The sequence below is a fragment of the Buteo buteo genome, chromosome 3, assembly GCF_964188355.1.
Source record: "Buteo buteo chromosome 3, bButBut1.hap1.1, whole genome shotgun sequence".
NCBI classification, from domain to species: domain Eukaryota; kingdom Metazoa; phylum Chordata; class Aves; order Accipitriformes; family Accipitridae; genus Buteo; species Buteo buteo.
The window spans coordinates 78677929-78689980 of NC_134173.1; the positions used below are offsets into that span (position 1 = coordinate 78677929).

General features: G+C 45.5%; 1 protein-coding gene across 3 annotated transcripts in view; it reads left to right on the top strand.

Moving 5' to 3' along the window:
- Nucleotides 1-12052, top strand: part of FAM83H (family with sequence similarity 83 member H) — a 32687-nt gene that overhangs the window by 14180 nt on the left and 6455 nt on the right. For 2 of the 3 annotated variants that reach the window (XM_075024252.1, XM_075024253.1), the window contains exons 2-4: nt 6343-6803; nt 7819-7983; nt 8338-8462. In XM_075024252.1, coding sequence (XP_074880353.1) covers nt 6357-6803; nt 7819-7983; nt 8338-8462 — 737 coding nt within the window. In that variant the 5' untranslated portion in view covers nt 6343-6356. Of the gene's footprint in view, nt 1-3920; nt 4112-6342; nt 6804-7818; nt 7984-8337; nt 8463-12052 lie in introns of those variants that run through there. The other variant, XM_075024251.1, reaches the window with a different exon arrangement.

Genomic DNA, 12052 nt, shown 5'->3' on the forward strand with positions numbered 1-12052 from the left:
CATCCTGTCCCTGGATACCAGGCAGAAGAGATCAGCACCTCCCTCTCCACTTCCCTTGCTCAGGAAGCTGCAGAGAGCAATGAGGTTGCCCTCCCTCAGCCCCTTTTGCTCCAAACTAGACAAACGCAGAGTTCTTAGCCACTTTTCATAGGGCATGCCTTCCAGCCATGTCACCAGCTTTCTTGCCCTCCTCTGGATGCATTCAAGTACCTTCACATCTTTCTTAAATGGTGGGGCCCAGAACTGCACACAGTACTCAAGGTGAGGCTGCACTAACGCTAAATATGGGAGGATAATCACCACTATTGGCCACCTGGTTATACTGTGTTTGATGCCCCCCAGGATGCAGTTTGCTCTCTTGGTGCCGGGGCACACTGCTGGCTCCTGTTGAGCCTGCTGCCGACCAGCACCCCCTTTCTGCAGGGCTATTCTCCAGCCACTCCTCTCCCAGTTTATACAGAGTTACTCTGTGCCAGGTAGAGCACCTGGCATTTGTTCTTGTTAAATGTCATGCCATTGATGATTGCCCAATGTTCCAATCTTATTTAGATTGCTCTGCAAGGCCTCATGTCCCTTGAGAGAGTCAACAGCACTTCCCAGTTTAGTATCATCAGCAAACTTGCTAATGGTGCATTCAACTCCTGCATCCAGATCTTTGATAAATCCATTGAACAGGACTGGCCCTAGAATTGCACCCTGAGGAACACTGCTGGTGACTGGTCAAAAGCCAGATGTAGCCCCATTCACTACAACTTTTTGAGCGCTGCTGTGCAGCCAGTTCTTCACCCGGCACACCATGTATCTGCTTATCCCACAGTTGGACAACTTGTCCAGAAGGATGCTGTGAGGGACAGTATCAAAAGCCTTGCTAAAATTCAGAAAAAATATATCCACTGCCTTCCCTTCATCCACTAGGTGGGTGACATTGTCGTAGAAGGATATCAAATTAGTTAAAGTATTAGTTAAGTATTGAAAGGTCTCCCTGAGCCTCTTCTTCTCCGGGCTGAACAACCCCAACTCTCAGCCTTTCCTCACAGGAGAAGTGTTCCAGCCCTTGGACCATTTTCATGTCCCTCCTCTGGACCCGCTGCAGCAGGTCTGTGTCTTTCCTGTGCTGAGGACCCCAGAGCTGGATGCAGTGCTCCAGGTGGGGTCTCACGAGAGCTGAGTAGAGGGGGAGAATCCCCTCCCTTGAAATGCTGGCCACACTTCTTTCGTTGCAGCCCAGGATATGCTTGGCTTTCTGGGCTGCAAGTGCACATTGTCGGCTCATATGCAGTTTTTCATCCACCAGTATCCCCAAGTCCTTCTCCACAGGGCTGCTCTCAATCCTTTCATCCCCCAGCCTGTATCTGTGCTTGGGATTGCCCTGACCCATGTGCAGGACCTTGCACTTGGCCTTGCTGAACTTCATGAGGTTCACATGGGCCCACTCCTCAAGCCTTTCAAGGTCCCTCTGGATGGCATCCCTTCCCTTGAGCAGATCAACTGCATCGCTTAGCAAACTTGCTGCTGGTGTACTCAATCCCACTCTCCATGTCATTGATGAAGATATTAATTCTGCAGCATGAAGAAAACATGCAAAGCACATCACATTGCCCTACCTATTATCTAAAATTTTTTCTAGCTGTATAAATGGTAATAGCTACTAACTAGTAAGCACTCTAGATGAGTAGCTGTAAGGAAAACTGCCATATGGAATAAAACGGAACATTGTAGCATACCTCTCTGCTTCTATAAACAAACTCCTGCCCATATAGTGTCCTTTTGGTCTAGGAAATCAGCTGCCTGTGTGTTTGAGGTAACATACCTTGAGTAGCTCAGGCTTTTTCTCCTTATGTGTAGAAACTTCAGCCTCTTCAACTCTTGTTTGTATCCAGAGTCTATGGTAATCTTTCCTTACGGATGTAGACACAAGCAGTCACTCTTGAAACTGTTTTTATTCCCCAGACTCTAAATCTGTATCAGTAGACCATTGGCTTCCCATTTTGCACACACATAAGGTGCAGATGCTTGTTCCACTTCTGGCATACCAGCAGATACATCACAAGTGCAAACAGGACCATATCTTTTTGAATGCATTCCAGATAATTCCCAAGAACTCTCAAGTGCTTTCACTCTCTAGAATCCTATTCAGTAAGTTAGTTTTCTCTTAAGAGTTGCAGAATATTTAAGATAGTCTTTAAATTAAAGTCCCGCTTAGTTATCATGTAAGCTGTTTCAAAACAGAATTGATCTAATTCTATCAAGGATCCTATGAAGAGATATACTCCAGTGCATACACAGCAAGTGCAGTGTGTGTGGGTAGTTGAAATTGCTGCTCTTCTTACCTATACTGTCCATGCAGCTATGACAAGTGTCCTGAGAGTATTCACCTCATTGCATATGCACAGACTTTCTGTGTAGCACTAGTGCTATTACTGTGGCACTACCTGGGGGCACTGAACTTCTGTGAAGACACTGTAGAGTTCATCTATGCATGCATAGCAGGCTGCCCACTCAGAGTTACAACTGCTGCTGCAAACAAGTTGTCACACAATCCAGACAAAAGTATGAAATCTTCAGATTCTTCCTGAAAAATGAGGATCTATTCAGGGGAATCAAAGTACATGACAGCTGTACTTTAAAAGTGAGCAACTCTAGAATTTCTTCACACTTAGGCTCAGGGTAATCTAGGGCCTTCCTGCGGGGCGGGGGGGGAGGATACATTTTTTCCAGTTTTCCTGCCTTTCCATAGAAACCACATAGTGGTCAACCGCACTTCCTGTAGCTACTCTTAAATTTACCGTGCCCACTGGTTGGGGCCTTGTCCTTACATCCTTGCAGGTCACGAGTTGCTTAGGCTTATGGAGGCAGAAACATAATTTCTGGTTTTTATTTCACAGTTCTGAGATTTGTGCATCTATTTTGGAAGAAACTAAAACCACCTGAAGGAAGTGAGGAGGCTTAATGACTAGAACCTTGCCTGGGCAAACACAGGAATGGCACACTCAGCAGGCTGCAGGTTCTTTCCAAGCAGGATCTGATGGTGCTTTCTCAGCATTAACTTCTAAGAAGGAGCTGGCTGAAGTAGGACGCAGCATCTCCCTCCTTCGTTCTCTCCTTGTGAGCCAAAGAGGGTGACGGTGCAGATTTTCCAGCCTTGTTAGTCAGCCAGAGGTTTGTCCGTGCTCCGGTGTTTGGTGTAATCCAGTTCGGGTGTTTGCTGCGGCCCGCGGGACCTGTTTTCGCAGGTAAAGGTGACGTCCGGAGGCCTGGCCGCCTCGCCTCGCCTCGCCTCGGCCCGGCCCGGCCCGGCCCGGCCCGGCCACTCAGGCTCAGGGGGGCCGGGTTGCCTCCGGGCAGTGCTGCGCTCTTGGCGGACTCCCCGGAGGCCGGAGACTCCTGGGCACGGCCTTAGGTGGGAGCTGGGCCGAGCAGCGTGAAGGCCGGTGGCCCAAAAAGCGTCCCAGGCTGGGTGCTGACAAACCGGCCTCCTGGCCGCCCCGCGGCCACTGCGGCCGCGCCCAGCCCGCCCAGCGCCCAGGGGAGCGGGCAGCCGGCGGCTGGCGCTCCTCCGTCCACACACGGCGAAATGACACCCTCCGACAGAGGCGGGGGGGGCAGCGCCCTCCCGAGAGACTGTTCCTACTCTGGCAGCACGGTCAGGCGCAGGTGTCCCCCGGCGTTACGGGAGAAGCAGAGGTCCCCTTCCAGGGTCCCTCACAGGCCGGTGATGCTCCTGGCACCCTCTGTCCCGCTTCACCTACGACCGCCATCTTCAGTCGTGCCAGCAGACCCTCCTGCTCCGCATTTGTTTTCTCCCTGGGGCCAGTGGCTTCGAGAAAACCACCAGGATCGTTCTGCTTTTGCATCAAATTTGTTTCTTCGCTGGTGCTATTTTTCCTGCTTATTCGGGAATACGTTGACTGCCACGGATCCTCGGTGACTTCTCCTATTGTAAAAGCTACCCCACGTAGCCTCCCCACTATGTTTCCTGACCTACCTTTCCAGCCACAAATTGTGGGATGGTCGAAAAGTGTTCTGACAAAGTATTGCGCACCTGTCCTCTTTGTACATTCTTTCTCTAACCATCCTAAAACATCCTGTGGGAAGGAGTTCTGCAGAGCAGGTACAATTGAGAAGAAGTGTTTCCTGGTGTTCAAGTTGAACCCACTACCTGCTAGTTTAATTTTATGCCCTTTTAGTTCTTCCACTGGACTAGAAAATGGACAGCTGTCCCTGGTCATATTTTGTAAATGTCTTCTCTAGACTAAAGAGTCATAGTTCAGATTTATAGTAGCCTTTTTCAAGATGTGAGGAATGAGACTTTCATAGTCACAGCACACTCAGATTGTGAGTTCCCTCTGAACCTGTGTAGTGGTATTATGTTCTCTATTCCTCACCTAATAATGCTTAGCATTAGCTGACCCTTTTCCTTTAAAGGTCCATCTTCTCCTTTATTTATAACAGTATTGAAATAATCATATTAGTCAATAAAATACAAAATTAAGGTTGCTTCACCACTTCATCACCATTATATTCCCTCTGCCATTTTAATTGTCCAGTCAGTATAATAAGGTTCTGCTGCTGCTGCTTTGTTTGTTTCTGTAGTTGGCTCTTATCATTACTGTTCTGAGCAAGCTAGCATTATGAGCAGTTTGCTGTCTGCATGACCTTTCATCCCCTTTGCGGGTTATACCTGAATATGTTGGTCTCATATCCGAGAATTAATGGAACGCTGGGAGCATTTCCTTAAAATGAAAGGCTAAAGACTACTAAAATAGTTAAGAGCAGGTAAATAGGTGACCTGAGCACACCAAAATGGAGGTATATAGTGGACTGCTTTTTATTTTAAGAGAAAAAAGATAGAATGAGATATTAGAGTGGGAAGATAAATCTAGACAATTCGACTACAAGTAAGGCTACATGTGTATGCTATAAAGACAACTATCTGTTGGAATACTTTGCACGGGGACCTGTTAGATTCAGGTGCTATCTTTATATTAAGACCATATTTATTCCTATTGTATCATGCAGCTCTACTAGGAGTTATAGTCTTAAGCAGGAGTAACTTGTGGGAGTTTGAGGCAGGAGTAACATAGCACTTATCAGTGCTATGCAGGTAGTCAGATAAGAAAGTCCACTCTAGGCTTTATCTTGAAACTATTCTGGCTTTATACTGACAGCTATTAATGAGAGTGATAGTACGGGCCTGAAGTCTTTTTTTCTTCCTCCCACATCCATGGCAATCCCTTCCATTTTGGGAGCAGAAGTGTTGGATGGCAATGACAATAGCATCCACTTTCACCCTCTATACTCACACTTTACTGTATTTACACTATTACTGTAACTTTGCATGAGTGGTCAAGGACAGCCATGCTCTTTTTCTGATTATGAGGAAGCCTCTGTTGGCATGTCAGTGCTGGGGCCCCAGGAAAAGTATGTCTGAGCATTGACATTAACTGAGGGTCAGAAGCCAAAGTGCTATGGAGTTCTTTGCAAATCAGTAGGATATTATTTATTGAGTTGTATTTCTGGCACGACAACCTTTTTTTCCAAAAATTGGTTAAAAATAAAATTTGTCTTTAGTCTCAAATAATAGGTTCCCTACAGACAATTGTCAAATGTTGAATATGAGCCCCTTCAGCTCAGATTTTTCCTAACATCAAGAGATTGAAGAAGCAATCATGTCCCTTGTTTTTTATTTCTTCATGGAGCTCGTGAAGGCTTGTCTGACTTCTGACCATGTTACAACAGCAGGATACCCTTATACTTACCTACGTTCCACTCATATCCTGCTTCTATTCATATGCTGAGGTGATTATAAGACTCAATTTATAAGGATTCAGAGGGTGCATTTGTATACATGCATATGCTTTTTGGTTAGTGCCATATTACACACAGTTAATAATTTTTTGTAGCATTTGGAAATGAGTTTTAATGGAGCCCAGATAATAACCAGCAGCATTATTCTTTAGAGGAGAAAAAAAACCCACAAAAAAGGTAGCTTTAAAACAAAAGATAAATTTAAGCTTAGCAATTGGTAGCCTAAAAAAGAAAGTTGGGCATTCGGTTAGATGCATCATCCTTGTTCATCACACTGCTGCCTGATTCAATTTGTTCCTTATTTTGCCCCAAACCATTTAACTATGTTAAAGTAATGCTTAAGTGATTACTGCCTTTGCCTAATTTAAGGCTCCCCATCCATTTGGAATGAACTTTCTCCAACATTAGTCTGTGTGCTTTGAATCTCTTCCTTTTTGATTTTGCCATCATGAACTCCCAACTCTCACCATTTATGAAGATGGATGTGTCACTGGAGTGAAACTGCTCTCACTGTTGGTTATTCTTTTCTTGCAGCTCTCCCTCCCCTCATGGCTCGTCGATCTCAAAGCTCCTCACAGGGGGACAATCCCCTTGACCCTAACTATCTTCCCCCCCATTACAAGGAGTATTACCGCTTAGCTCTGGATGTGCTTACTGAAGAGGGCAAAGAGAGTTACCAACGCTTCCTGGCAGATGAAGCAGCCCCTGATTTTCTTTGCAACTCAGAGGTGGATCACATCATACAGAATCTCCAGAAACCCCAGTACGCCAACCAGGAAGGTAGCACAGACACCACAGGTGACAATGACATGGATGGATCTTCTGGGACTTACTGGCCCATGAACTCAGACCTTGCTGTTCCTGAGCTTGACCTGGGCTGGCCAATGGTCTTTGGGTTCAGGGGAACAGAGGTGACAACCCTTGTGCAACCACCACCCCCTGACAATCCCAGCATTAAGGAGGAGGCTCGCAGAATGATTCGAGCAGCTCAACAGGTGAGACAGTGAAGAGCCCAGCTAGAGCAGATATAAAATTATATGTGTGCAAAAGATGAATCAGAATGCATCTGGTCATCTACTAATTCCCTTACTTTGCTCCCAGGACCTGACAGAGGGGAAGGATGATTCTAACTGTTACTCTCTGCTCTCTGATCTCATGGAAAAGTGTGTAAAGCCATGCTAAAATATACCAAGAGTTCACAGAATTGTTGAGGTTGAAGGGGACCTCTGGAGAAGGTCTAGTCCAGCCCCCTGCTCAAAGCAGGGTTGATTAGAGAGGGTTACTTAGGACATGTCCTTGAGTATCTTCAGGGATGGAGACTCCACAACCTTTCTGGGCAACCTGTTCCAGTGTTCAATCACCCTTACAGTAAAAGAGGTTTTTCTTATGTTTAACTGGAATTTCCTGTATTTCAATTTGTGTCTTGTGACTTGTCCTTTCACTGGGTACCACTGAGAAGAGTTTGGCTCCATCTTCCTTACACCCTTCCATCAGGTATTTTATACTCACTGATAAAATAAGAGTTGGGAAGGAGAGGGAGATAGAGCTTTGAAGCTACTTCCCATATTATCAGCATATAGATGCAGCTATATAGTGGCTGACTAAACGTTGGCCAGGAAGGTATCTAAAAATGGCATGGGTGTGTTGGAGGGGGCAAGCAAGTAGTGGCCAAGCAGCTCAATACAGCCTTCCAGTGTGGTTATGTGACCAAAAAAAAAACCTGCTATCATTGGATGAATAAGTAAGGGAATGCTCAGTGGCAGTGACATTTTACCCTCACTTCTCACCCTCATATACAGAATATGTGCCTTAGATAGCAATTCTGTTTCTGGTTCTGAGGCCCACAATGTTTAAAGGAACCTTTAAATGTGAAGGTCCCTGCTTAAAAAGGAAGTTGAAATGGAGATGGTGCAGCAGTGCAGCTTTGGAATGTGAGGTGCTGGGCAACATGATCAGTCGGGGCAGGAGCAGGCACAGATCACTGACATCTTTCTTGTGTTTTTTTCCTAGGTGGTAGCCATTGTGATGGACATTTTCACTGATGTGGATCTGCTTTTTGAGGTGTTGGATGCTGCTGCTCGCAGAGTGCCTGTGTACATCTTGCTGGATGAAATGAACTCTCAACTTTTTCTCGATACAGCTGCTAAATGCAGAGTCAATCTTAACTATGTGGAGGTGAGCAAACCAAAGACCTGCCCTGCTCCTAATTCACATCCTGAGGGGGATATGTCCTGGGAAGCAGAGGGCTGTTACCACAGTAAAAACCTGAGAAAGGGGAAAATGGGTCAGAGCCTAGGGAAAGATGAGTATGAAGAAAGCTAGGAGAGCTGGCACAACAATACAGGGCTGAAGGCTGGGGACACGCTAATAAATGGGTTTATCTATCTATTGTGTATGGAGAGAGAATCACTGGAGCTGAAGTATAAAAATGGTGGCCGGATGGAAATTAAAAGAGAAAGGGGAAGAAGGAGGGGCAGGTGGAGGGAAGTAACAGCTTCCAACTGAGTCAGTGCCTTGTCTGGTTTGCAGTTCCTAAGGGTGAGGACAGTTTCTGGTCCAACCTACTACTGCCGCACAGGGATGTCCTTCAAAGGCCATGTGAAAGAGAAATTCCTCTTGGTGGACTGCATGGTGGTGCTGAGTGGCAACTACAGGTGAGAAGCCCTGCAATGTTACATGTTCCAGTCTCAGTGAGAAAGAGGCTGGTTAATTGGTAAAGCGGTGCTTTGGCACTTCCAAATGAACGTCAGTGGCAAAAGTTTTTATCACTGAAGGATACTAAGCAGCAATTTTCAGGAAAAATACGCTATTTTGCAACTGAGGTAGATACACCAATTAAACAAGCCCTCAAGCCCATACACCAAAAGCCAAGCTTCCTTCACATCAAGAGTCTAAACAATCTGTAAAAAAGATACAGTAATTATAAGGTGGTGTGGGTTAACCCCAGTAGGCACCTAAGCCCCACACAGATGTTTAGTCACTGCTCCCAGCAGGATGTGGGAGACAATTGGAAGGGCAAATGTGAGAAAACTCATGGGCTGCAATAAAGACAGTTTAATAGCTAAAGCAAACCTGCACATGCAAGCAAAGCAACATAAGGAATCCATTCACTACTTCCCATTGGCAGGCAGATATCTAGCCATTTCCAGGAAAGCAGAGCTTGACTTTGGAAGACAAACACCATAACACTGAACATCTTCCTCCTTCCTGTACAGAATCACAGAATGGTTGAGGTTGGAAGGGACCTCTGGCAGTCATCTTGTCCAACCCCCCTGTTGCATTAAAGCGTAAAGAAGTTTGGCAGAAAATAAATCCCCTTGCATTCCAGCTTATCCTCAAATGTCAGAGGGGCTGGGGGTGGCTAGGTTTAAATTCTGAGTGATGTCCAATTCAGCGCTGTAAGTCTGGTCACGTTCAATATATTGAACTATCGTGATTACGGATGCGCTAATAGTGCCCTGTACTTTCAATTTAGCCACATTCAATGGACTAGAATTGCCAGACTTAGGGAGTTTGGTTGCGTTCAATGAACTATCACAGCTGGATTAATACAGTTTATTAAAGCAACAGGAGTACAGGTTCTTTTGGATTGCCGGTGATAAATACACTGTCTGCAAAGCACGTGCAAATAATAATACACTTGACTACAAGCACACTAAATTATGGAAAAAACTCTATAGAGACTTCTAAGTTTCCCGGGGAAGCACTCAGTATAACTGAGGGTTCGAATCTTACCCAATAGGCATCCCTATGGCAGGGAAGAGAAGTTTGGCCCATCGACTGATCCCAGAAGTCAGTGATGTCTTCCCAACTTGTCTATGATGGTGTTTTCCCTGACATTCCTCCTCTCTTAAACCCTTTTATATTTTCTTATTTTTAGGTGGAGCTTGAGTGACTCTAGTCATACATACCTTTATTATGGTTGGTGTAAAATCTTATTGCTTTACTTTTAAAGGTATATGCTAGAGAAAATTCAGAGCACATGCTCAGTGAGGGGTGGTCACACTTAGAAGGCAGGTAGCTTTTGGGATGGGGGTGTGTTTTGGTATTATAATGAGCAAAGTTCACCCAGAGAACATGATTTAGCATGTCACTACTCCAGAACTGGGCACTTATGATATAAATCAGAAGTAAGATAGTAGCATTGACAGAACCCCCATTATTTCACCTCCTTGCTTCAGTGGATTCAATGCAGGGACCTACTGTTCTTGTTCCTATCCTTGTGGTTCCCTGTCCCTGGGATGATATCACAGAGCCTGGCCGTGGCATCTCCACTCCGCTTGACCCTCTGCGTTGCTTCTCTTAGGGTCAGCACACCAAGCTCCCGTGGTGTTGCTAACATCTAAGGTTGCAGGTTATGTTGCTTAGGGAATTATTATGGAACAGATTCCTTGCATATCCACTGAATTCCACCCTGGAGGTTTACCTCCACTTAAGAAGTGGGGGACACGTACCAATAAGTCACCTCCAGCACTCATTACACGCACCCCTGCTCAAGCAGGGCCACCTAGAGCCAGTTGCCCAGGACTGTGTCCAGATGGTTTTTGAGTATCTCTAAGGAGAGAGACTCCACAAGGTCCCTGGGCAACCTATTCCAGTGACTTTGACAGACTGGAGTAGATTTTGGTTACGAGCAAGGATATAAGATATGCTTTGGTCTGACAATAGAAAATGAGACACAATAACATACACCCCTTGATTGAGATACTCGGGCATAACATGGGTATAGTATAGTTGTTAACAATAAAGGCATGGGTAATTCCATACAAGTAACTTGCTCTTGAAATGTAAATGCCTACTCCTTGGTTTCTTTAACTGTTCTGCTTTGAAGGGAGCTGTTGGATTAGGGTTGGTCATTGGTGCCCAGTGGCAGGACCAGAAGCAATGGGCAAAAATTGAAATGCAGGAAGTTCCATTTGAACATAAGGAAACACTTTCTTACTGTGCAGATGATTGAGCACTGGAATAGGTTGCCCAGGGACCTTGTGGAGTCTCTTTCTTTAGAAGTATTAAAAAACCATCTGGACAACTGGCTCTAGGTGGCCTTGCGTGATGGGGGCGGGGGGGGTTGGACTGCCAGAGATCCCTTCCAATATCAACCATTCTGTGATTCTGTGAAAACTGGGCTCAGTACTCCAGATACAGTCTCACAAGTGCTGACTAGGGGGGAATAATCACTTCCATTGACCTGTTGGCTGCACTTCTACTACTGCATCCCTGTACATGTTGAGCCACCATTGCTGCAAAGATGCTGCTGTCTTTTTTCATCTTGTTGCTTGCCAGAACCCCCAAGTCGTTGTCAGCCAAGCTGCTTTCTAGATAGTCATCCTCAGCCTGTATTGGTGTATGGGGTTGTTCCATCCCAGCTGCAAGATTCTGCATTTGCCTTTGCTGAATTTCATGAGGTTCCTGTTAGCACATTTCCCCAGCCTGTTGAGGTCCCCCTGATTGGCACATCAGCTGTGCCATCCTCCCAATCTGGTGTCATCCTGTTGTCCATGCCATTAATGACAGTGTTAAAGACTATTTCCCCAAGCCCTGACCCCCAGGGAACACCACTTGTAACTGTCCACAAGTCAGACTTCAAGTCACTGACCACCACCATTTGGCTACAAAGATACGTAAAGACCATGTGGAAACCCTTGCTAAAGTCAAGAAAAACCTCATCTTCGGCTGTCCCCTTGTCCACACAGCCAGGCTTCTCTTTGTAGAAGGCAATCAGATTGGGTCAGGCATGGTTTGCCTTGGTAAATCCCTGCAGTCTGATCCCAGTTGTCTTTCTGTTATTCCTGTGCCTGGAAATGGCTGCCAGGAAGATTTGCTCCACAACTTTCCCTCACTGAGGTAAGGCTGACTTGCTGTAGTTCCTAGCTGATCCGTTTGCTCTTTTCAAAGATGGGCACAACGTTTGAGTTATAAAACCCAATTACAACCCAAAGTAATTGCAGGAAGATCTACTTCATATAAGGATTATCATCAGCTCACTCTCTTGCTGTTGTTACAACTGACTGGCTTTTTTAGAACAGAAGTCATTTATTGCCTTGTAAAATCCTATGCAAAGATGTGATGCCAAATCAATTCATAACTATGAGGCTTGGAAACAATAGTGTGTAACGAATGGTTGCCTGAGCAGTAAATAACATCAGGAGAATTTTCTTCAGGCAAGCAAATGGTTTAATGTAAAGTGGTACAATTGAGTTACTTGATGCTAATGCACTATCATTACTTCTATTTCTCTTTGTAG